At 23.6% G+C, this 25,840-nt stretch overlaps 4 protein-coding genes across 5 annotated transcripts; 3 read left to right on the top strand and 1 right to left on the bottom strand.

Moving 5' to 3' along the window:
* Positions 1 to 517: 517 nt before the first annotated feature.
* On the top strand, positions 518 to 13,792 carry LOC127282433 (tyrosine 3-monooxygenase). 2 transcript variants are annotated; one of them, XM_051306672.1, is made up of 6 exons: positions 518 to 1,088; positions 7,979 to 8,090; positions 8,550 to 8,669; positions 8,740 to 8,799; positions 8,964 to 9,783; positions 11,360 to 13,792. In XM_051306672.1, the coding sequence occupies exons 1-6, from the start codon at positions 1,023 to 1,025 to the stop codon at positions 11,886 to 11,888; spliced, it is 1,707 nt and encodes a 568-aa protein (XP_051162629.1). In that variant the 5' UTR covers positions 518 to 1,022; the 3' UTR covers positions 11,889 to 13,792. The 2 variants fall into 2 exon arrangements, with proteins under 2 accessions (XP_051162629.1, XP_051162630.1); XM_051306673.1 differs by lacking the exons at positions 8,550 to 8,669; positions 8,740 to 8,799.
* Positions 13,793 to 14,007: 215 nt separating this feature from the next.
* Positions 14,008 to 15,777, top strand: LOC127282439 (uncharacterized). The gene is made up of 5 exons (XM_051306679.1): positions 14,008 to 14,152; positions 14,224 to 14,346; positions 14,445 to 14,634; positions 14,731 to 14,925; positions 15,047 to 15,777. Exons 1-5 carry the CDS (start codon positions 14,089 to 14,091, stop codon positions 15,138 to 15,140), a joined length of 666 nt encoding a protein of 221 aa, XP_051162636.1. The 5' UTR covers positions 14,008 to 14,088; the 3' UTR covers positions 15,141 to 15,777.
* Positions 15,778 to 16,786: 1,009 nt separating this feature from the next.
* Positions 16,787 to 23,734, top strand: LOC127282434 (b(0,+)-type amino acid transporter 1-like). The gene is made up of 3 exons (XM_051306674.1): positions 16,787 to 17,015; positions 19,683 to 20,981; positions 21,056 to 23,734. Exons 1-3 carry the CDS (start codon positions 16,919 to 16,921, stop codon positions 21,193 to 21,195), a joined length of 1,536 nt encoding a protein of 511 aa, XP_051162631.1. The 5' UTR covers positions 16,787 to 16,918; the 3' UTR covers positions 21,196 to 23,734.
* Positions 23,597 to 25,751, bottom strand: LOC127282438 (sorting nexin-16). Its single transcript, XM_051306678.1, has 5 exons — positions 25,476 to 25,751; positions 24,798 to 25,077; positions 24,380 to 24,688; positions 23,998 to 24,125; positions 23,597 to 23,924 (listed from the first exon to the last, which is right to left on the bottom strand). The coding sequence occupies exons 2-5, from the start codon at positions 25,071 to 25,073 to the stop codon at positions 23,885 to 23,887; spliced, it is 753 nt and encodes a 250-aa protein (XP_051162635.1). The 5' UTR covers positions 25,074 to 25,077; positions 25,476 to 25,751; the 3' UTR covers positions 23,597 to 23,884.
* Positions 25,752 to 25,840: the final 89 nt, after the last annotated feature.

Below are 25,840 nucleotides of genomic sequence, written 5' to 3'. Positions count from 1 at the left end.
CTGTTAAATGATTTTTCGGCTAAATTCTGTAGTATTAAAAATTCGGTTTAATGAAAATTATACCTATATATATATATATATGTTTAATAAAATTCTATTAAATGTAATATTCTAATAATTTTTAAAACCCAATCAATTCGTCTTGTATTAAAAATATAAGAGTGAACGGTTTGTGGTTGTGTGGCATAAACGGTATGAGCTACCGGTATAACGTGTTGATCGCGCGCGAAACATGTATGTACACTTTGATGACTCAGCATTGGAATCCCCCGTGAATTCCAACCAATAAGAGAACGCGGGTGCGCGACGCGCGTTATTACGAAAGCATGTACACCTCTCTTTTCAACGGGCAAATGATACTGCTGCTGTTGGTGGTGTCGCGGACCTCTGATGACGTATATAGAGTCTCTTTGACGAGCCACCACACGGACCACCCAAAACCCTTCGAGGTGGGGGAACCCCTGACCCCGGTATGCTTTGTAGTGAAGGGAGGTCGCGTTTATAATGCACCGACAAACCGCCCTGACGACGCATTCGCTCGTTCGCTTCGCCCAAAGCTGATTCGCGGGGGAGCCTCTTTATAAGAAGACCCTGAGGAAGAAGAAAGAAAGAATTTTCAAGAATTAGAAAAAAAATTATTTTTTTGAAATAAAACCGCGCGGAGTAATTTGAGCTTGACGTGATTAACGACAGACGAATTTCAAAAAAAAAAAAGTTACCCCTTTGAAATTATTTTTTTTTGTGGTCGTCGCGATCCTCAAGAATCTACATAGACACCGTGATTATTCCTCAATCTTCAGATTATTAACGGATCCTGCAGGCAGTGAAATTATTATTATTATTATTATTATTATAATTATTTGGTTTTATCAGGCTTGCTGAAAACCGGAGGCACCCCTTTTAGAAAAAATTAAAATTCATATCAGGGCAGTGATAAGACAATTGTGACCAAAAAAAAGGTTTCAATTGTTTCGTTTTTGTTTTTTTGAAAAGAAGAAAATAATTCATAAACGAAGATCACAATGGCTGTTGCAGCGGCACAGAAAAATCGAGAGATGTTCGCTATTAAAAAATCTTATAGTATTGAGGTGAGTTTTCAATTTTTTGGAGTGGGGATTTATTTTGACGAGTAATTTGAAAAATTGGAAAAATATTGGTTGAATTTTCTTTTTGATAGAGAGAAATTTTTTGTTGGCAGTAAAAAAAAGTGATAAAATTCAAATTAATCTAAAAAGAGAATTTACAGAACTAAAAAAATAAAAGAAGGGTAGTTTTAATAAAGTAGAAATTTTAATTAGTGACTTATTTTATTTTTTGCTACGAATTAGTTAAATTTTACTAATGAATTGATAAAATAATTTATTTAATAAATTATTTGTAAAATTTGACTAAATTTCGTATAGCAAAAAAATTATTTACTAATTAAAGTTAAAATTTTTATTACCTAATTCAGATTTTGGGACTCAAATAATAGTGGGATTAAATTTTCCTTTTGGAATTTCGAAGACTTTGATTTTAGTTGCAAAACTTTGTTTTTAATTGTAAAATTTTGTTTTCAATTTTAAAACTTTTTTTTTTTTTTGTCTTTTAATTGATTAAACATTTGTTTTCAATTACAAAATATTGTTTTTAGTTTCAAAACTTTGTTTTCAGTTGTAAAATTTTGGTTTTAGTTGCACTGAAAAAAAAAAATTTATTTGATTTAAATACTCGATTACTTGACTATTATCAAATAAATATTTATTTGTATCAAATAATTATTATTCGAGCCAATTAAATTGTATTTATTTCAAATACAAAAATTATTGATTCAAATACAAATTAATTTAATTCAAATAAAAATTATTTGGTTCAAGTAAATATTTATTTGATAATAGTCAAGTAATCGAGTATTTGAATCAAATAAATTTTTTTTTCAGTATGTAAAATTTTGTTTTCAATCACAAAATTTTGATTTTAGTTTCAAAATTTTATTTTTAATTGTAAAATTTTTGGTTTTTGTTGTAAAATGTGGTTTTAGTTGTAAAATTTTGTTTACAATCACAAAACATTCTTTTTAGTTCTAAAACTTTGTTTTAAGTTGCAAAACTTTGTTTTTAGGTGCAAAACTTTGATTTTAGTTTTAAAATTTTGTCTTTAGTTAAAAAACTTTGTTTTTAGTTGTAAAATTTTGGTTTTTGTTGTAAAATTTGGTTTTAATTGTAAAATTTTGTTTTCAATCATAAAACATTGTTAGTAGTTCCAAAACTTTGTTTTAAGTTGTAAAAATTTGGTTTTAGTTGTAAAACTTGGATTTTAGCTGAAAAAGATTGTTTTTAGTCGTAAAAGTTTGTTTTTAATTCTAGAAATTTGTTTTCAATTTTAAAACTTTGTTTTTAATTTCAAAACTTGGTTTTAAGTTGTAAAAAATTGGTTTTAGTTGCAAAACTTGTGTTTTAGCTGAAGAAGTTTGTTTTTAGTTATAAAAATTCTAAAAAAGTTTTAATAATTGAAAAATTTGTTTACAATTAAACAATTTTGTTTAAATTCTAAAAAAATTTGCTAATTAATTAATTAGCAAAATTAATTGCAAACTTTAGTTTTTAGTTGAAACTCTTTGTTTTTAGTTTAATTAGAATTTGTCGATTCTTTAAAAAACTTTATTAAAAAATTATGAATTTTTCATTTATCTCAACAATCTTTTGTTTCAAAAACTTCTCAATTGTATTTTTAAAAATTTTTCTATTCCTTTTTGCAAAACTTTTTTTCGGTTAAATTTTTTCTATAAAAAAAAAGAAAAAATGTTTTAAAAAAAGAAAACCATTTTTTCTCAAATAAAAATATTTTTGTTTAAAAATTAATTTATTAATTTTTTTATAAACCTCAAAATTTTGGGAAAAATATTATTTTCGCTTTTTTTGAAATAATGTTTCGAAGAAAAAAGAATTGTTTTTTTTTTTTTTTAAAAACATTTTTATATAGTACAACGTGTTTGATTTAAAAATAGAACACTAATTGAGAATTCACGCGTAAGAAGCGCGAAATTTCCGCCTTTAGAGATTGTATCTCTGACGCGTGAATCTCAACTCTCTGTCGCATTATAACTCCACCAATACCACTCGTTTACCGCTATTTTTCAACATATGTGGACGGTTTTTCCGCTAATTCTCCTTTTTTTTCATTAAAAAAAAAAAAAACTATATATAAAGTTTTGTGTTTTTAAAATATATCTACGTGACTTTATTCACATTCTCAGGTCTGTAAGACTACTTAATTATTACGTCAGAAACTACTTTTATTTATTTCTCTCTTTTTTCTTTCTTCTCTAATACGAAAAAAAAAAAAAAAATTTTGTTCTATCATTTTCACATAATTTCATAACGACACTAAATTCTTTGCAATTTATGATGTCAAGTAAGAAAGTGTAATGCTTTCGATTATCGCATTAATTATATAAATAAATATACTTAACCTTGTAAAGAAATTAAAAAAAATTTTCTATATTTTTTAATTAAAAATTTATAATTTTCAGTTAAAAAAAAAAATTTCGGAATATAATAGTTATTTAAAATAGATTTTTTTTTTAAATAAAGAAATCATAACACTATTGTATAACAATTTTTTTTTTATTAGATAATTATTCTTTTGAAACTTATTAGCTTCCTGATTGTAATCAAATTCCATGAAAATGTAATTTTAATTCTATAACATAGTTTTTCTTTTCTTTTTTTTTTTATAAAGATGAATTTTTTATTGCATGCTAATTATATGACGGGAAATTAACATTGGAATGACATATAGGAAAAAGAAATAATTTAATGAAGTTTAATGATTGCATATTAGATATAAGTGAGCGGACAATATTCTTGAAATCTTTTATATATTTATAAAAGTCAGGAAAGAGTCTCAAGCGCGCGCGGTGATTTTAACGACGCAAGAGAATGTGCCCATCGTTACATATTCGTCGCGTGACTATTATTTTTGCTTTTATTTATTATTTTTCAAGACGTTATACTGAATTACTTTCACTAATTTTCGTTTATATTATCAAACAATAAGTCGAATTATTTAATCGCCTGAGTTTATTTACATTTTTTTTTTCTATTCGATAATATCTGAATGAAAAAATTTATTTTCTCCATTTTATAAATAAATATTTTTTTTACATAAAAATTTTTGTAATTTTAAAATAATAGAACAAAATTTAAAAAAAAATATTTTAAATTTTATAAATAATATTATTTATAAAAATATTTTTGAATAATTTTATTTGTTATAAAAAAATAATTAAAAATGTTGCGTAGTATTTATATATATATATAATAATTATATAAAATATAATATGATAGTGAAGAAATCCATAACCTCGAGTTCATTTGTATATATTTGATTCAGGAAAATAGTTTTATTTTGTCCTTGTAAAATTATTGTAAGGTCGGTAAATAGCTTTTAGAAATGTAGTACGAAACTACATAAGTTATGGACCTGTTTATAGTTATAATTTTATGTTTTATTTATTTTTTTTTTTTTTAAAAAAAGAACAATAGTTTTTTTTCTCCGCATTTAAATTTTAAATATAATTAATAATAAAAATTCTACGAGGTCTTGAAATTTATTCACGTTTTTAGAGAAAAAAATTTTTTTTACACTAATAAAATACGTAATATATTTTTTTTTATTACACGTAATTTTTTGGCATAAAATTTAAATAAATGGTGAAACAAAAAATTTTCCATTTATTAATGAAAAAAAAATTTATTTATATAAATATATATAAATTTATATTTATTTATTTATATAAATAATTATTTATATAACTATTATTAATTTTCTGTAATTATTTATAATATCGTAATTATAAAAATAATTATTAAATAATTAAATAAACAAATTGTTTTTTTAATTAAATAAAAAAAAAATCTAATAAAAATTGTGAAAAAAAAAATCTTTTGATAATTCAATTTTATTGAAAATGAAACTGACTTTTAAACGGTTTATTAATTGGCATTTGTCAGACAGAGTTTCACTACTTGTGTCTGACGCGTAAAGCTTTTTCCACTGATAATCCACGCTTCTACTGTATATGGATATATAAAATGTGAAGGAATATTTTTCTGATAACTGTTAATTAATAATAATTTAAAATTTACAATCTAACGTTTATATATCGATTCTGAAGGTCTATCAATTACATATATGCTTATTTCTAAAGGAAAATTATAAAAATTAATGTTTTTTTTTTTTTTTTTTTCTATATCGATCAATTTCCATATTCAATATATTTTTTCGTTTCACTCATCGTACCGGTAGTAATTTTACATTTAACAAAACACAAATTTATTAATTATTATTTTTTTTTACTAAATAATGAATTTTTTTAATTATTTATTTATTATTTTTTTTAACACCCCCTACAATTAATTTATTATTATTAATTCCATTATTTATTATTTGTTTACTAAATAATTTATTAACTAATTAATTTATTACAATTAATTTATAATTATTAATTCCTTTATTTATTATTTGTTTACTAAATAATTTATTTATTAAGTTTTTTTTTCTATTATTTATCATTATTTATTTATTAACTATTTAACAATTATTTATTATTTAGCATTTGTTAATTTATTTATTTATTAAGTTTTTTCTATTATTATTTATCCTTATTAATTATTTATTATTTGTTTACTAAATAATTTATTAACTAATTAATTTATTACAAATAATTTATAATTATTAATTCCTTTATTTATTATTTGTTTACTAAATAATTTATTTATTAAGTTTTTTTTCTATTATTTATCATTATTTATTTATTAACTAATTAACAATTAATTTATTATTTAGCATTTGTTAATTAATTTATTTATTAGGTTTTTTTTATTATTTATCATTATTAATTATTTATTATTTGTTTACTAAATAATTTATTAACTAATTAATTTATTACAATTAATTTATAATTATTAATTCCATTATTTATTATTTGTTTACTAAATAATTTATTTATTAAGTTTTTTTTCTATTATTTATCATTATTTATTTATTAACTAATTAACAATTAATTTATTATTTAGCATTTGTTAATTAATTTATTTATTAAGTTTTTTTTATTATTTATCATTATTAATTATTTATTATTTGTTTACTAAATAATTTATTAACTAATTAATTTATTATTCAATTTATTATTGTTAATTAAATTTGAGTGAAATTTTTTTTTTTTATTTAAATACATTTTTTCTGGAAAATAACGTAAATATAATTGATTGGATTTTGTTATTAATTTTGAAGTTATTGAAAATATTTCGCGCACAAGATATGTTTTTAAAAATTAATTAATAATTATCGTTAATTGCAAAATGTCATCTGCTGGTTTTGTGAGACTTGGCAAATATATATATATAAAAGGTGCCTGTCTATCTATTGGATTGAGAAATCAATCGGCCTTGTGGCTCTCGCATGATAATTATGAATATGTTATAAATATGAGAGCGCAAGTGATTGTAAAGTTGGAAAATGTGTTCGTTTTCTTGTTTCCTTGAACAGTTGGAGCCATAAGCAATATCTCCAATAGGCAATTCTCATATCAGTTATATATATATTATCTGTATACACTTTGGAGGCTCGCCTCCGCCTTTGACTATTGGTCCTCGCAGAATATATATCTATATATGAATTTTTTTTTCTATTTTATATATATATATATAAACTACTTGTAACAGCGCTTCAAAACCGCGTCAGATCCGCTATGCTAATGCCAAGTTAATTACTGTATTTATAAAAGTACGCGTGTTTTACCTGAAACCCCTCCCCTAATGGTATAATATTCATTTTATATATTTATATATATATGAAAATAATCGTGTCAATGCAATATCGTAACGATGCATAATACATTCAGAAATTGCACAAGCAAGATTGCGGATTAATTTCCCATTTTTTTTTTGTTTCCCCCCTCATCCTATTTCTTTTTTTCACACCATCTTGTCAATCACCCGAAAAAAATTCTTCTAAATATATATTTTTTCTCCCTTAGGACATTTTTCGAATTAAATATATATATATTATTTTTTATCATATTGGTTCGTTTGGAAAAATTTGGTTTTTGTTATAAAAAAGAAAATTAAATGTGAGAACGACTATTTTAATTTTAGGGTTAAATCGTTTATTTATTGAATCATTATTGGAATAATCATTCTCTTGTGTTGCATTTTTTTTAAAGGCTTTTGAGAACATAGTCATCGTTCATTTATCCAGGTGGCATTGAGCACTTGGCCCACTTTTTATATCACGCGGTTAAATAATTGCTAAACCTACTTCAATTCGTGCCAACTTCTTTTCTCGATTCGTTATAAATCATAGTCATCAAAATTGAGAGAAAAAAATTAATTAATTGAATAAATTCATAACGAAATTTAGAAAACGAAATTTAAAAATGAAATTTAAAAACGAATTTTAAAAACGTAATTTTATAAAGTGTTATAAAATTTTATTAAATAAAATAGATTCATAAATTATTTTTTTGTAAATTATTTCAATTGTTGAAATTTTGCAAATAATTTATACTAAGGATTTCAATTTTCGTTATAATACTTTGAAAGCCCCTTTTTTGACATCCCTTTGAGAGGATGAAAGTGAAGTCATTTCCGTGCCTTGGAATTCATTTCCGCTCTTTCAATTCAAAAACTTCACGTGTGGAAAAATCACTTGTTCAATAATCTTTGTTCTCAGCTTTGTTGTCGGACAATTTCAACTTCTTCGGGAAATTACGGTTAGAAGGACAAAGGAGATTAAATCCTATATAATTGACCGAACAGAAATCCAAGTTTGTTTTTTTTTTTTTTTTTTTTTCTTTAAAATTTTCAATTGCAATTAGTCATAATGAAAATACAGCTAATTATATAATTACTGGCAAATTAATTACCAAATATGAAAATACAAAAGAAAATAGTTTAAAAATTTGTTTGTTTTATAATTAATTTTTCATTCACAGAATGGATATCCAGCACGACGTCGTTCTTTAGTTGACGATGCTCGATTTGAAACTTTGGTTGTGAAACAAACGAAGCAAAGTGTGCTTGAGGAAGCCAGACAGAGGGCAAATGGTAAGTGTTATTTATTAAAATTTTAAATGTAATTTTTTATTATTGTTATTTGTATATAATATGAATGAAAGTAAATAATTCTTTTCTATTATTATTTTTTTATTTGCGTTTTTGAAAATAAATAATTTCACAGAAAATTAAAAGGCATTAAAATAAGCTGCAACGATTATTATTTTAATCCAATTTTGCTTATTTTAATACCAAAATCGATTAAAATAAGCAAAATTGGATTAAAATAATAAGCGTTGCTGCTTATTTTAATGCCTTTTAATTGTCTGTGTTTTTCGTTGATTTTGCATGAAATTTTTATTTGCATTTTTGAAAATTTAAAATAATTTTTTCGTTAATTTCGCATGAAATTTTTATTTTGCATTTTTGAAAATGTTAAATAAATTTTTTAATAAATTTTTTTCGTTGATTTTGCATGACATTTTTTCCTTTTTTTTTGCAAAAAATTAGACACAATTTCCGATTCCACTGCATGTGATCAGGAACAAACTCAAATTGAAGATGAAACTTATACTTCGTCGAGCGATGATGATCAATCAGAATCGCTCAGTCGTGCAGCTCAAGAAAGTGGTATGTATAAATATTTTTTTTTGCAAATTTTTGCATGTGCATGATTGTTAATTATTTTCGTTAATTTTAGAAGCTAAAGCAGAAGCTTCCTCCTCGGATGGTGAAGGAAAACCAGAAGATGATGATGAAAGTATGTTAAATATATATTTTTTAACTTCTTTTGCTAAAATAAAGCACAGAAATTTTTAATTTTTTATTTTTTTCTCGTAATTGGAAAAAAATAAAATAAATTTTTGGAATTTAGAGACTTAAATTTTTTTGAAGAAAATTATATAACGAATTTCTTAATTTCAGATGCTGGCCTCACTGAAGAGGAAGTTGTCCTGGCAAAAACAATTGCCGAAACACCGGATAATGAACAAATTGTTCAACGAGCAGCTCTCGTACTTCGTCTACGTGAGGGAATAAGTTCATTGTCGCGAATTTTAAAAACAATTGAAAATTTCAAAGGCACCGTGACTCATGTTGAATCGCGACCATCAAAAAAAGAAGGACTACAATTTGATGTCTTGGTAAAAGTTGATATGACAAGACAAAGTCTACTTCAATTGATTCGTAATTTAAGACAAAGTTCATCATTAGCTGAAGTCACATTACTTGCTGATAATTCAATGAGCATTAAAGATCCCTGGTTTCCAAGACATGCATCAGAACTTGATAATTGCAATCATTTAATGACAAAATATGAACCCGATTTAGATATGAATCATCCTGGTTTTGCCGATAAGGAATATCGTGCACGACGTAAAGTAATCGCTGAAATTGCATTTGCCTATAAATATGGTGATCCAATTCCAAGTATTCCATATACAGAAACTGAAAATAATACTTGGAATCGTGTTTTTAATACATTAATTGATTTGGTGCCAAAACATGCATGCATTGAATATCAAAGAGTATTTAAAAAATTGCAAGAGGAAAAAATTTTTGAACCCGCACGCATACCACAATTACAGGAAGTTAGTGATTTTTTGAAAAGAGAAACTGGATTCACATTGAGACCAGCTGCTGGATTATTGACGGCACGTGATTTTCTCTCGAGTTTGGCATTTAGAATCTTTCAGAGTACTCAATATATTCGACACATTAATAGTCCTTATCACACGCCTGAACCGTAAGTGTTTTTTAAAATTTGATTTTTGAAAAAAAAGGTTTTATTTTTTTTTTGTCAATAATAAAAAAAAAAAATAAAATTGGTTCGCACGCAAAAAAAAAAAAAAAAAAACGTGACGGCAATCGATATTGCATTATGACTCGGACCCAGTGAACAGAGGACGATCATAATAAAATTACTACACCTCTCTAAGCTTGTAATGGAACTCTAATTGGCTTTTAACGTCGCGACGACGTTGATAACTCACTTTTGCAGTTGAGAACTTGCTCTCCATGAACTCGATCTCACAGAAAATGAGAGAGGATAAAAGCATAATTTTATCATACACTAATCAATCTTCCATAAACTTCCCCCCACTATTCATTCAACAATTATTGACCGTTTAACAATTGTTCCATTTTTTTTTTTGTTTCCTCTAGCAGATTTTCAACAAAACATTTTCCTCTTTTTTAATTTTGTACTCTACTTTTTGTTTATTTTTATTTATTTCGGTTTTTAATTTCTTGGATTTTTGGTTTTTTTTTGGAATTTTTGTTTCATTTGTAGCATATAATTTGGTTTTTTGGTTCTTTGTTATGAATTTTGTCATTTATTTCGGTTTTTATTATTTTTTTATTCTTCCTAATAATTAGTAACTACATTTCTTTTTATTTTGTTTCGAGTTTTGTTTTCAATTGTTTTTATAATTGGTTTTATTTATTTTTTTATTTTTATATATTTTTATTTATTTCGGTTTTTAATTTTTGTATTTCGTTTTCTATTGTTTTTGTAATTGGTTTTATTTGTTTTCGTTCATTTTTATTTATTTCGGTTTTTAGTTTCTTAGATTTTTGTTTTTTTTAGAATTTTATTTCTTGTGTAGCATACAAATTTAGTTTTTTTTAGTTCTTTGTTATGAGTTTTGTCATTTATTTCGGTTTTGATTAGTTTTTTGTTCTTCCTAATAATTAGTAACTACATTTCTTTTTATTTTGTTTCGAGTTTTTTTATATACTTTAATTTATTTCGGTTTTTAATTTTTATATTTTTGTATTTTGTTTTCTATTGTTTTTGTAATTGGTTTTATTTATTTTTATTTATTATTTATTTTCGTTTACTTTTATTTATTACTTATTTCTGTTTTTAGTTTCTTACATTTTTGGTTTTTTTTTTAGAATTTTATTTCTTTTATAGCATACAATTTAGTTTTTTAGTTCTTTGTTACGAATTTTGTCATTTTTTTTTATTTCGATTAGTTTTTTTTACTTCTTCTATTTTGTTTTGTATTTTAAATTTTCATTTTTTTGTATTTCGTCTTCCATTATTCCTGTAATTGTTTTAATTCTTTGCTGTAAACATCTATAGGGTTGAATTATTTTTCTCTCGAATTTTAGTTTAGAAGAAAAATATTCGCCTTCATCGGGAATTGAACCCACGATCCGTCGCACGGTAGTCAATAACCTTAACCACAGAACCACGCTCACATTAAAATTTTTTTTATTTCTATCACTTCTAGTCTTATTTCTTTAAAATAATTTTTTTTATTTCTAGTAGTTTTAGTCTTATTTTCTTAATATAATTGTAAATTTTTTTTCAGTGACGCAATTCACGAACTTTTGGGACACATGCCCCTATTGGCTGATCCAAGTTTCGCTCAATTTTCACAGGAAATTGGTCTCGCATCATTGGGTGCATCAGATGAGGAAATTGAAAAACTCTCAACAATTTATTGGTTCACAGTTGAATTTGGCTTATGTCGTGAGGGTAAAGAGGTTAAAGCCTATGGTGCTGGTCTATTGTCAGCATATGGTGAATTACTTCATTCGTTAAGCGATAAATGTGAACATAGAGCATTTGATCCATCGATAACGGCACTTCAACCATATCAGGATCAAGATTATCAGCCAGTTTATTATGTTGCCGAAAGTTTTGAAGACGCTAAAGAAAAATTCCGTCGTTGGGTGAGCACAATGAGCCGACCATTTGAGGTTAGATTTAATCCACATACACAACGTGTGGAGGTACTCGATACTGTTGATAGGCTGGAGAATCTTGTTTCACAAATGAATCTTGAAATGACACATTTGACGAATGCACTCAATAAAATGAAATCGTCCTTTGCGTAAAAAAAAAATCGAAATACATTTTATTGATGGACTCTTATCTCGGACGAGGATCATTATAGCCTCATTTTAGCGCCTATTTCGCGAAGCATAATTTTTTTTTTTCGTTCCTGGATAATTCGAATATTTTTTTTTTTATTTATTCAATTTTTAATTCTAATTTGATCACGAAATGTTTGGAATTAGGGGATTTTTTTCCACTTTTGTATATTTTTTTTTTTTTTTTTCCCTTCGAAGCCCCAGGATCTCATCTTCATGTTTTTTTTTCTCGCCATTTTTTTTCCTCGCTCTGTGTATAAAGTTGTCATTTTTTTTTTGTCGCCTGTGCAGCATCATCTGTGATTCGGGTTTTGATTTTGTTTTTTTTTTTTTTTATTCTACGTCGTTATTTTAGTTTAGAAATTCTTTTTTCGAAATTAATATCATTGAAATTCAAAAAAAAAGGTTTCGAATGATAGAAAAGAAATGGAAGTGTTATTGGAAAAATTTAAAATAACGAATATATTAGAAAATAGAATTTAGAAAAAAAATGATTCTAATTTAAGAAAAATTGCAAAATTTAGTAGATAATTCTACTGGATATTAACGAAATAGAAAATAATTGAAGCAAAATAAATAAAGTAGATAAATTGAACCAAAAATAATATAAAATAGTTACAATAAATATTAGTAGAAATTATAGAAAATGAATAAATAAAAAAAAATTCAAATCGTTAAAAATAAAAATTCACGTTAAATGTTACAATGTTAAAAAAACAAGAAAACTGTTAAATAAAATAAATATTGAAAGAAAATGAATTCTTAAAATAGAGATACAGATTATATATATGTGGAATCATCCCGAGATAAGATCTGCCCAGGCGGACATCGTTTCTGTATTATTATTATTATTATAATACAATTTTATTTTTTATTTTTTCTATTGTACAGTACAGTAACGATAATAATTTTTTTTTTCTTTACTGTATCGTACAATATTGTATTATTGTATAATTTGTTTTTAAACGCACAATGCAAAAAAAAGCACCTGATTATACCGTGTGAGTGAAATTTATCACCCTCGGTTACGTCTTTTAATGTGATTGATATAATAATAAATATTATTATATGTATTGTACTCGGCCATTTTAAAAATAATTGACGAGAACAATATTATTGACGATTACAATTGTAACGAGTTCGTAATTTTTATTTTATTTTTAATTTTTTTTTCTTTTTTAATTTGGATCTCTCATTTGGTGTGAATGCGTGGACTTGGAATTGAAAATTTCAATTCGAATTTTATTTTTTTTTGAAGATTCGTGATGCTTTTTGTTAGTTATTAATTATAATCTATTTAGTATAATAATGTGGTGACGAATGTGAGAGAGAGACCACAGAAAAGTTGATATTATAATCAGTAAAAATTTTCTAAAGAATTTCAGTATTATATCTTATATTTTCTGAAGAGAATTATTATTATTTTTTTATTTTCATTATATTATTATAATATATTATTAATTTTATTATAATTATTATATATTATCTATTATCTATTTTTATTATTAAGTATTATTTTTATTATTTTTATTTTTAGAGAAATGTTATTTTATTAATTTAATTTGTAATTAGTTTTATTTAGACTTACATTAGCATCACGAATTTTGTTGCAATTTTTTTATAATTCAGTAATTTTTTTTTTGGAAAATTTTAATTTTTAAATGTTCGGTAGTCAGAGAAAGAGAAAGAGAGAGAGAGAGATTATTGTCTAATTAGTGTGTAGTTCAAGTCCTTGCTTGTGCACCTAGCACTATTTCACCGCTAACCGTGTGTACAAATTTGAAAATGAATCATTATTGTGATTCACATCATTTGTATTATATTGTAAAGTATCAGCAAAATAAAATCTTAAGATGTGTATCTTAAAATTTGATATTATTTTCTCTAAACATTTGCTTTTTTATAGTAAACCAAATTTATTAAAATAATTAATATAATATTAATTAATTATTCTAATAAATAAAACATTAATTTGCAAAATATATTTAAAAAAAAATTTTTTGATTGCTAATTTGAAATTAATTTTATTTTATTAAAAACAAAAAACAAGTGCAACAAGTTTTGAATATTTATCTCTCTGTCATTGACGTTTTTTTTTAAAATTCATTTTTTTACAATATTGTAATATGTTTTAATAATTTATTATTATCTATATTAAAACGTTATGAAATTTTTAGTTCTCTGGAATTTGTTATTGAATTTTTTGTTTGTTTCTTGTAACTCAGAGTGTAAGTTACTATTTTTTTTAACCCCAAAAAAAATATTTATAATAATTTCTATTTTTTTTTTTTAATTGTAGATTACGATAAAGATTATTCCGAAGGATTTATTTCAGGATGGATAAGTTACTTGAAACGTTTTTTCTTAGTTGCCTCGATATTATCTGGAGTAATTTTGTACTATATTCCTGATTCTCGTTTTTGTGGGTATTTTAAATAATTAATTAATATTAATAAAATAAAAATAATTTAATTCATTGTTAATTAATTTTTTAAATGAAAATTTCAAAAATCTCTATAGATGCAAAAAGAGGATGCTGTTTTTTAATAGATAATTTTGCGGAAGGATTAAAAACTCTTCTTTGTTTAAAAGATAATGATTTTAATAAAAAGAAATCTGATATTGACAATTCTATATCTGAAAATTTTTACGATATTGACGAATTTGATTTTTTAAATTCAGATCAAAATATTGAGCATAAAGAAAAAAAGTTAATTAAAATTTATTTCTTTCATAAATAATATATATATTTTTTAAATTAAATATTCTAAAATTAAAATAAATTTAATATTTTTTGTGAATTTAGTGATGAAAGTGTGAGAGCATTGAAAAATTCAAGGGAATTTTCTTTAAGATCTATGGAACATCTTCAAATACAAAAGAAATTAAAGAAAAAGAAAAAAGAACAAAATTCCAATCAAATTATTTTAACTTCAAATTCAAATCAAATACCAAATAAAAATATATTAAACGATATTGAGGCAAAAGTATTTTTTGAGAGGTAATAATTAAGAATTAATTACCACAATTAAAAAAAAATTATATTTATTGTTTTTAATGAAATAATTTTATTAATTTAGTAAATGTTTTTCAATACCCATATTTCTTCTTTTTTTTACAAGAACACCGCAACCAAAGAAAAAATGTCAAGAGAATAAAGAAAAATTATCATATTTGAATTCTTCGGAAAGTGAAAAATTACATATTAGAAATTAAATACGGAAAAAGAAATTTTAATGAAAAATTATATTTCATAACAGGTGATAATGGATTAAGAACGTGATTTTTTTTTACATAGAAATTTATATAAAGTATAAATATAAATAATTTATAAAAAGAATTATAGAAAGATTAAAAATTTTTTTTTTTATTATTATACAAATACTTGAAAATAATTTTTTTTGTACAAAAAGCTTTTTGCCTTTTAAACAATTTCTCTTTTTTAATTTTGAATTTCGCGCCAATTTCAAGAAAAATGCATACGCTGAACATTGCATTAGATGGGTGGGAGAAAATTCAAAATGGACACAAGCTGGATGACAGCATTACATTGAAAATATGTGGAACAAAATTTAATTTTTTAATTATTTCGCTTAAATAAAATTTTTGAATTTCTAATTAATATTAGAATTATATTAGGATATTTAAAAAATTTATTTTTCCATATACATACAATGTAAAGATGTCATCCGGTTTTCGTCCATTTTAATTTTTCCCCCACCTAATTTTAACTACGCATACAAAACTCTGCGCATGCGTTTTACTTGAAATTGGTTCAAAATTATGGCGGGAAGATTATTTTCAATTCAAACTTTCTTTGTAGAAAAAATTGTTCGCAATCATTTGTAATGTTTTTAGTAAAAAAAAAAAAAAAAACTAATCCAATATTAATTTATAACATAATTAAATATTATTTTGTAATAACAAATTTTAAGGGAAATTTAAAATTTCTGAACATTTTAATTTACGAGCAGAAAAATTGAAATTATTTTAAATTGAAAAATTAGAGTATATTATATCATTAAACAGTCATTTTAAATATTACGTCACAATAATTTTCAACAATTTCCCAAAGTTGAATTTTGTATTAAAAACAACTTAAATAAAAAATAATTCTTAATATTTTTTTTGAAAAAAGTAAATAATTTGTTAGTGATAAAATTGTTTAAAAAATTTCCAAAATTATTAATTAGTTATAAATAATTTTTTAAATTAAAATTTAAAAATTAAAATTTTAAAATTAAAAATCATTAAAAATTAGTTTTGATTGAATGAAGAAAATAATGAATAATAAATAAAAATTTTTATCAAACATTTGCAACAGTTTATGATTATTTAATTATTTAATAGCACTGTTATAAAAGGTAACGCGTAAAATTAAATTAAATAGTGTGGCAGTGAGGAATTTTTTTTTTCTTTTGACTAAAATTTCGAACTGGCCCACTTAGATAAAAAAAAAATACTGTTGAATTCAAAACTTATAATTTGAGAACAAATAAGAAATTGAGTTATCACTTAACACTAATAAAGATCATTATACGTAAAAGCAGTGGGATATTTTACTTACAGTCGGTGTCTCAATTCCACCAAGTCGTTTAGTTTCTTTCTACGTGTTGAATGAAGAAGATCGTTGACATTTCTTAAAAAACTGTAGTATTTTCCCGGCTCATTAACTAAAAAAAAAAAAAAAAAGATTAGTTTCAACACGTTACAATGATAATAATTTTTAATTATTACCGATAATGATAAAATAAATCATTAGACAAAATGTTAAATCAGCATTTAATACAGTTATAATATTATTTTAAGAATAATATTTATTTAAAAAAAAAAAATATGTATTTTCAACAAAAAATTTAAATTAAAAATTTAAGCATTTTTTTTAAATTCGTGTTTAATTTAATTCGGCGATTGAAAAAAATTTTATAATTATATTATTTATTTAATATTAAATTAATTCATCTAGAAAATATTAGCAAAAAAAAAAATTAATCATGACAGTGGTTAATAATGAAAAAAAGGAAACGGTGGGCCTAAAAAGGGAATTAGGCTTATTTAGTGCAGTGAGCTTAATCGTCGCTGTAATGATAGGTGAGACTTTTTCTAATCACAATATTAACTACACGTGCAATCATCACGTTGAATGTTTAAAATTCACATTCTTATGAAATTTGATAACTAATGAATATATAAATAATAACAAAAATTTTATATTTTCGCACGTTTTATATAAAAATTGTTTTCTTATAAATAATTTTAATATTAGTAAATATTTTATTTATTAAATATTATTTTATAAAAGTAAAAATATTTATTATTAAAATATTATTAATATTAATAATTAATAATAATAATTAGTACTATGAAAAATATTTTTTTTTTAATAAAAATTATTATTCTGCAATTAATTATTTTTCATCTATAAATATATTATTTTAACAAATTAAAATAATTTATTAACATCATAGAATATTATTTACTTAATCGTTTAACCTTTCACTATAAAATCATTTATTTCTAATTTACTATATATAATTCTTTTTGATAGTAGTAAATAATAATCGGAATGAAATTAATACTTATATGATAAGTAAAATAATAAATGAATTAATAATCTGCACTTCGAGCAAAAATGTCAGATACATTTATCAAAGACTTTATAATATCAAAAATAAAATAATTCATTTTAAATAATTTTAAAATAATTAAAAAATTAGTTTATATAAATTAAGTATTAGAATTTTTGAATTAAATTTTTTTTCTTTAAATAGAAATTAAAATAAAATTAATTAATTTTTGATTAAATTAGTGAGACAAATAGTCTGAAATAAGAAAGTGACGTTTAATTTTATCAACCTCTATAGGGCACAAATCACACAAAAGATTTGACGAAATATTTAATAAGCTTTATTCAGAGCAGCAATCTAGATGACAAATGATGTTCATACATTTTTCCCACGTGGATTAAATAACTACTGTCTAGATTATATATATATATATATACGATTAACATTTTTATATTAAGTGATGATAAAAAATAAATTTTCCATTTTTAATTAAAAATTTAATTCAAAAAATATGCAAAATTAATTCAACAATTATTAAAATTTCCTTTAAATTTAATTTTGTTATATTTTTATAATTTCCCTGTAAATTTTTTTTTTGTTTCATCATTTATTGATTTTTTTTTTTGTAATCTTTTTGGTTTTGACTATATACTGTAAATATTTTTTCATTTTCTTCCCATTATTTACTTAAGAAAGATTGTATAATTCAACAAAAAGAAAATGATGTAAATTAGTATATGAATGATGAAAATTGAACAATATATGTTATTAAAATTAAATAATCCAGTAATTAAAGTTTACATTAATATTATAGAAATTATTTTTAAAATTCAAAGAATTTTTATCATTAGTGGAGAAAAAAAAAAAGTTTCCTCGAGAATAACACACGTGATAAAAAAATATTTGTATTAGAACAGATGTTAGTGTGTTTATTTTAAAAAAATTTGTAAAAAATAATTATTGTATGACTAACTAAAAAATTCGATAGAAATTAAAAACTTTTATTTCTTTTAATTAAAACAACTTATTTTAAATTTTCTCTTGTAAACTATTTGGAAATTACATTTACAATTAATAATAATAATAATAATAATAATAATAATAATAATAATAATAATAATAATAATAAGAAGAAGAAAAATAATAATAATAAACATAATAAAATATGTTGTAAGTAATAAAAAAATGTTGTAAAGAATAATAATTTTGAAAATGAAAATATAAAAAATTACCGACACAGAAATCTACCTTACCGCCTGATGGTAAAATAGGGGTTTTAAAAAATGAAAATATAATATTACTTTCATAGAAATCTATCTTACCTACTAATGGTAAAACAGTTTTTTGAAAAATGACAATCTAAAAATTACCGATATAGAAATCTACATTATCGACTAATAGAAATAGTTTTTTTTTTTTGAAAAATGAAAATATAAAAATTACCATCAGTGGGTAAGACAGATTTCTATGTCGGTAATTTTTATATGTTCATTTTCAAAAGAACCTGTTTTACCATTAGTCGGTAAATTATATTTCTATGTTGGTAATTTTTTATATTGTCATTTTTTTAAAAAAAAAACCTGTTTTACCATTAGTCGATAAGGTAGATTTCTGTGTTGGTAATTTTAATATCTTGATTTTTCAAAAATTTGTTTTTCCATCAGTCGGTAAGGTAGATTTTTGATTTGATAGAAAAAAATTCTTTCTTTTTTTTAATTAAAATTTATTTTTAAAAAAAACCACTTGTAAAATAATTGAAAATTAAATTTACGATTAGTTTACGATAATAAAAAATGTAATTAAAAAAATATATATATTAAAAATCACTTAAAACTACATGAGATTATTTTTTTTAAACTTAATTTTTTAAAAACTAATTAAAAAGTTATTTGTTTCTTAAACTGTAAAAGAACTGAACTACACTGAAAAAAAAATTTATTTGATTCAAATACCGGTGTATTTGGTTATTATCAAATAAATATTTACTTGAATCAAATATTTCTTATTTGAATCAAATAAATGGTATTTGCTTCAAATACTGAAATATTTGATTCAGATATTATATATTTGATTCAAGTAAATATTTATTTGATAATAACCAAATACACCGGTATTTGAAGCAAATAAATTTTTTTTCAGTGTAATATAAGGTGAAGAAAAATAGTAAAAAAATAATTTCATAAACTTACAGGTTCGGGTATTTTTGTCTCACCAACAAGTGCCCTTGAACGATCAGGTTCGGTAGGATTTTGCCTAATAATTTGGATAGTTTGTGGATTTTTATCACTTCTTGGAGCATTGGCATTCGCCGAATTGAGTGCTGTTGTACCAAGATCAGGAGCCGAATATGCCTATTTCATTGATGCATTTGGACCACTTCACAATTACTTTGGACAATTGCCATCATTTATTTGCTCTTGGGTTTATGTAATTATTCTACGTCCAGCTGAAGTTGCTGTTGTAATTCTTACATTCGCTGATTATTCAATTCAACCATTCATCACTTTAATGCCAAATTTATCACTGGAATCAATGCAAATGTTAAAAAAATTAATTGCAATAATGGGTTTGGCAATTGTCACATACATTAATTTAACAAGCGTAAAACTTTATGTAAAAATACAAAATACCTGTACAATTCTCAAAGTGGCTGCTTGTCTTTTAATAATTTTCGGTGGCGCCTATTGGTTAGCGACAGGACACACGGAATTACTTAATAATCCATTTAGTGGTACAACAACGTCGCCGGGAAATATTGCACTTGCATTTTACAGTGGTCTTTGGGCCTATGATGGTTGGACATCGGCAACAATAGTCACTGAGGAAGTGAAAAAACCTGAAATTAATATACTTCGAAGTATTCTTATTGCTGTGCCAACGATAACATTACTTTATGTGACAATGAATTTAATGTATATGTCGGTATTACCAATATCGGAAATGATTTCATCAAATGCCGTTGCAGTAACGTGGGCAAATAAAATATTACCACCATGGTTGGGTATTGCAATTCCAATTGGTGTTGCATTTTCCACATTTGGCTGTTGTTTAAGTCTTCAATTTAGTGTTTCACGATTGTGTTATGTTGCAGGACGCGAGGGACATGTACCGAGATTTTTTAGTTTTGTACATTATAGTAAAATGACACCAGCCGCTGCTGTTGCACTACAGGGTATTCTTGCATTTTTTTGCATTCTAGTTGGTAATATTATTGAATTAATTGAATTTGCAAGTTTTCTCACATGGGTCTTTTATGGTTTGGCAATGATTGCATTAATTATTATGAGAAAAACAAAATCCGATGTTCATCGTCCATATGCAGTGCCAATTGCAATTCCATGGCTTGTTTTATTTATTGCAATATTTTTGGTATTTGCTCCAATTATTAAAGAGCCATCGGCAAAATATTTTTTCGCTGTAATCTTCATTCTCATTGGCGTTGGAATTTATCATTTTTTTGTCTACAAGAAAGTGAAAAATAATTTTACAGGTATGATTACAGTTTATTATTTTAAAAATCTTCTTTTTTGGAAATTTAAAAAAAAAATATTTTTTTCCCCGTAGAGAAACTCACGTATCTGGTGCAAATTTTGTGTTTGGTGGTCCCACCTGAAGAGGAAAATGACTCACAGAATACAAAAAAAGAGATTCTACTATCTATACAGGAAAAATCAGATCTGCCAAAAAGTGAAATAAAAATTTAACAAAAAAAAAGAACAATAATCAAATAAAAACATTGTTGTGATTATTTTAATCCAGACTATAAATCCTAAATGACTTTTAAAGAAGCCTTTAAAACTGATAGTATAACAGTTATTAAAAAATAAAAAAATTACCGACATAGAAATCTACCTTGCCGACTGATGGTAAAACAGTTTTTTTTAAAAATGACGATATAAAAATTACCGGTAGAGAAATCTACTTTATCGACTGACGGTAAAACAGGTTTTTTAAAATGAAAATATAAAAAATTACCTACACAAAAATCTACTTTACCGACTGATGGTAAAGAATTTTTTTTGAAAAATGAAAATATAAAAATTACCGACATATAAATCTACCTTACCGACTGACGGTAAAACAGGTTTTTTGAAAATGAAAATATACAAATTACCGACCTAGAAATCTACTTTACCGACTGATGGTAAAGAAATTTTTAAAACTGAAAATATAAAAAATACCGACCTGGAAATCTACTTTACCGACAAATAGTAAAAAAATTTTAAAAATGAAAATATAAAAATAACCGATCTAGTAATCTACTTTACCGACTGATGGTAAATTTTTAAAAATGAAAATATAAAAATTACCGACTTAGAAAACTATACTTTACCGATTGATGGTAAAGAAAAATTTTAAAAATAAAAATATAAAAATTACCGACCTAGAAATTTACTTTACCGACTGATGATAAATTTTTAAAAATGAAAATATAAAAATTACTGACCTATAAATCTACATTACCGGCTGATGGTAAAACAGTTTTTGAAAAAAATGAAAATATAAAATTACCATCAGTCGGTAAGGCAGATTTCTATGTCGGTAATTTTTTACATCTTCATTTTTCAGAAAACCAGTTTACTATCATTCGGTAAGGTAGATTTCTGTGTCGGTAATTTTTGTATTTTTATTTTCAAAAAATCTGTTTTACTATCGGTCGGTAAGGTAGATTTATGTGTTGGTAATTTTTGTAATTTCATCTTTTAAAAAACTGTTTTACCATCAGTCGGTGAGGTAGATTTCTGTGACAGTAATTTCTTATGTTTCTATTTTTCAAAATTTTTTACCGTCTTGTTATTTTTTTATCCATTTATGTAATTTAAAATTACTTTTAATGTTATTTTTGCAATTATTTCCACGTGTACATAATTTTATTCACTAATATTAAATAGATTTTTAATTATTCCAAAAAAAAATGAAGAATCAAATACTTTTTGGCGTTTTGTATAAAAAAAAAGTTTATTCATTAACTTCAACCCTGAAAAATAGTTTTTAAACTACAATCATTTTCACTCTACTTAACAAAAATTAAGTGAAACTTTTTTTTTTTAATTATAAATCGTAGCTTTGTAAAAATTCTTAAATTACTATCAGATCATTATTGGCACGGTTGATCAAAACCGAAATACATACTTATATCATTAGTTAACAGATAAATAAAGTGCTCTGTTTTTTTCATTTAAATATTATAACAGGCGACATAAAATATAATTTTTTGTCACTATAATTCGTACATTAAAATTTGAATATCATTCATTTTTTTCATATCAGTACATTTAATTTTGTCGTGAATTATTGAAAACATGATATGGTAGTTTTTCATTTAATAAACATTTCTTTCCGTTGAACTTTTTTTTAACATGTAAAATATTTATCATCTCATTATTATATAATAATTAATTTATTTTGTGCAATTGTTTTTTTCATAGATTCAACATTTGCATAGATTTTTTTTTATATAAATCTAATTTAACAGTCGTTTCATTTAATTCAATAACTAATTTTTTCATTTAATAAGTAATTAATTAGAATTTTACTAAAAATAGATAAATAGAAAAATAAATAAAAAATAAAAAATATTGTTAAACAGTAATTTGCTAATTTTTTTTCAATATTATTTAATTCACTATGTTTGTTAAAATTTATTTTCTTTAATGTAAAATTTAGAACTTAAAATAAAAGATTAATTTCAGAAAAGCTAAATTTAACAAAGATCAATTTTATTAGATCTAAAATATCATTTTGTGTTATCAACTTTCATTATAACTCATCAGTCTTTCTATTTTCTTTATAATTTTCTTTTTGTATTTGTTTTTTAAATAACAATTTAATTTTTAATAACTTCTGCATTTTTAAAATACGAGTTATTTAAATTTCATATTCATAAATAGTTTTCATATATAATTCCAGACTTTTATAATCAAACAATTGATTTCAGTTTTCTTTTTATAATTGCTAGTAAGGTTATTTAAGGCCACGCTTATCTACAAATTGTAGAAATTAACTTTTAAGCGTTACCAAAAGGCTAATGATTAAATCATATATAAAAAAGTTTTCAAAATAATTCTCACTCTTCTAGTTATTAGAATTTCTCATGAATTCTAAACGACATTTTTCGAGAATATTTACAAATTAATATTATTTAGAATCTTATTTATACGATGATTGATTATCGTAAAAAATATAATATTTACAATATTCTATAATTTCTTTTTAAGAAAAATATTAATGATTTTTTTTTTTTAGATTATACTAAAATAGACACACTCACATTCATTCTGTTTCACGCATGTAGGCTCTGTTGCTCAAGGTTGAATTTTGTCTAATGACCTTTAATTATCGCTTTCTCGATAATCGAAAAGGAAGACAATGTTTATTGATGTCTTGTGATTGTTATATTGGTTCATTACACTTTGAACACAACTTTGCTTCTCTGCAAAAACAAAAATATTAAATAAATTTTTGTCCACTTAATTTAAAAGAAAAAAATGTCTCTTTTAACTTACTCTAACAATTTTTGAAAGTTATTTCGAAGTTCATTATTGAGATTCGTTTCTAAAGCAAGGGCAGCCTCTTTTTCTCTCAATTGTTGTCTCAATTGATATATTGTATCTTCTAAAGCTTCAAAAATAGCCTTAAAAAATTGAAATTTCTAATTAGTTTTAAAACGCTTTTTTTTAATTGATTTTGTAAATTAATTTTTTATCAAACAAAATAGTTTAAAATTTAATAAATTAATTTATTTTACGATAATGATATTTATTATCACATTTTGACTCATTTTATTTATCATGAAAGTAAAGAAGTTCAAGTTTGCATGAAAGTCAATTATAAATTGAGAGATAAAAATAAAAAATCAGAGATTAATATTTTTTTTTCAATACTCACTCTCGATTCTTCAACTGTATCGGATAACGTTGGAGGCTCGTCGAGGCAAAAAAATTCTCGAACACATGATGTTAATACAAGTTCTGAAGAACTTAATAATCCATTAACAAATGCTTGAAGGCCACGTATTCGTTCTTCAAGAAAACTTGGCGCAAAATTATCACCCAACCATTTTTTACGAGGTAATGTTAAATGAGCAATTGGAACTTTTTGTCTACGTAATTGTGTCATCAAACGAACAAAATCAGTGTAACGACGAAAAACGAACCAACAATCTCCACTTTTTAACTCAACTCTTAATTTGTAAACCTATTTTATAATATTATATAATTAATAATAATAATAATTTTTTAGACGCAAAAAAACCAAATTCTAAAAGAAAACAAAAAGGACTTAATTTTCTTAATAAATTACTTACTGTAAATCTGGCTCTTTCTTCCATAACTTCATATCCAACAATGGGTATTCTTAAATCTTCGGCTAAAAGTGGCCCTTGAAATGTATTTGTATTACCATTTGAACTCGCTTCTTCGGGATAATTAAAGCTTTGTACTGTAAAAGAATTCGAATGTCCTGATAAATCAGAATCAGGACTATCAGGAGCTCGAACTGATCCTCCTTGTAAATTTTTAGCTTTACTAATGGCAAGTGTCACCTCGCTAACACAACCTATACCAGATTCCGAATTAGACATTTTACTGTCAACAAAAAATGAGAAATTAAAAATTAAATTTCTAAAAGAAATTAAATTTTATGTAAATTAAAAATTTTATTTATTTATTCTATTATATTATTTATTATTTCTATTATTTAATTTATTCTATAATTATATTTTCTTAGAATTTCTCAATAAGTTTTTATGAAAAATTATAATATAAATCTTATATATATATATAACTGATTGGATTTAAAATATATAATGAAAAATCGAAGAAACCAAAGTAGTTCAAAGTAGATGAAAATATTTATAATGTAACAAAATATTAATTTATAATTTAAAAAAAAAAGAAACAAAGAAAAACAAGCAATAATTATGATAATAATACAAATATCGACAAGAAAGAAATAAAACAAATAAACGATAACAAAAACTAACCTCAAAATTATTGATGATTGCTCAATTTAAAATATTCTCTTTAAACTATTAGATTATAAATCATATAATATAGGACATATTTTGCAATATAGATATAAGTTTTGCATTTTTTTGTAAAGTAGTTCACAACCACTGTTATTTAATAATCTAAACCACAAAAAGGCACAAAAGTGACAGCTGCTGTCGTCGAATAAAAAACTACTACGCCATGGTCCATGCAACTAAGGTTCCGCCACGCGCAGTTAAAAAAACTATCCAATAAGAGCCTAACTGACGGCCATATTGGAAATTCAACGCGCGCTTTTTAAAATTTTGTTTCTCTGCTAACTAAAAATTATTTTTCAACTTTTCTTTTTATAATAATT

This window comes from Leptopilina boulardi, unplaced genomic scaffold (genome assembly GCF_019393585.1).
Source record: "Leptopilina boulardi isolate dan_hultmark-lab unplaced genomic scaffold, ZJU_Lbou_2.1 LbouV2_30, whole genome shotgun sequence".
Taxonomy (NCBI): domain Eukaryota; kingdom Metazoa; phylum Arthropoda; class Insecta; order Hymenoptera; family Figitidae; genus Leptopilina; species Leptopilina boulardi.
This window is presented reverse-complemented; position numbering and strand designations above follow the sequence as displayed.

Coding starts and splice junctions, on each gene's coding strand:
- LOC127282439 (XM_051306679.1), top strand. CDS start 14,089: ATGAAATTTTTAGTTCTCTGGAATTTGTTATTGAATTTTTTGTTTGTT. Junction 14,347..14,444: donor TATTCCTGATTCTCGTTTTT/GTGGGTATTTTA, acceptor AAATCTCTATAG/ATGCAAAAAGAGGATGCTGT. Junction 14,635..14,730: donor ATTGAGCATAAAGAAAAAAA/GTTAATTAAAAT, acceptor TTGTGAATTTAG/TGATGAAAGTGTGAGAGCAT.
- LOC127282438 (XM_051306678.1), bottom strand. CDS start 25,073: ATGTCTAATTCGGAATCTGGTATAGGTTGTGTTAGCGAGGTGACACTT. Junction 24,689..24,797: donor AAGAAAGAGCCAGATTTACA/GTAAGTAATTTA, acceptor ATTATAAAATAG/GTTTACAAATTAAGAGTTGA. Junction 23,925..23,997: donor AACTTTCAAAAATTGTTAGA/GTAAGTTAAAAG, acceptor TTGTTTTTGCAG/AGAAGCAAAGTTGTGTTCAA.
- LOC127282434 (XM_051306674.1), top strand. CDS start 16,919: ATGACAGTGGTTAATAATGAAAAAAAGGAAACGGTGGGCCTAAAAAGG. Junction 17,016..19,682: donor AATCGTCGCTGTAATGATAG/GTGAGACTTTTT, acceptor ATAAACTTACAG/GTTCGGGTATTTTTGTCTCA. Junction 20,982..21,055: donor AGTGAAAAATAATTTTACAG/GTATGATTACAG, acceptor TTTTCCCCGTAG/AGAAACTCACGTATCTGGTG.
- LOC127282433 (XM_051306672.1), top strand. CDS start 1,023: ATGGCTGTTGCAGCGGCACAGAAAAATCGAGAGATGTTCGCTATTAAA. Junction 8,670..8,739: donor TCGTGCAGCTCAAGAAAGTG/GTATGTATAAAT, acceptor CGTTAATTTTAG/AAGCTAAAGCAGAAGCTTCC. Junction 9,784..11,359: donor CCTTATCACACGCCTGAACC/GTAAGTGTTTTT, acceptor ATTTTTTTTCAG/TGACGCAATTCACGAACTTT.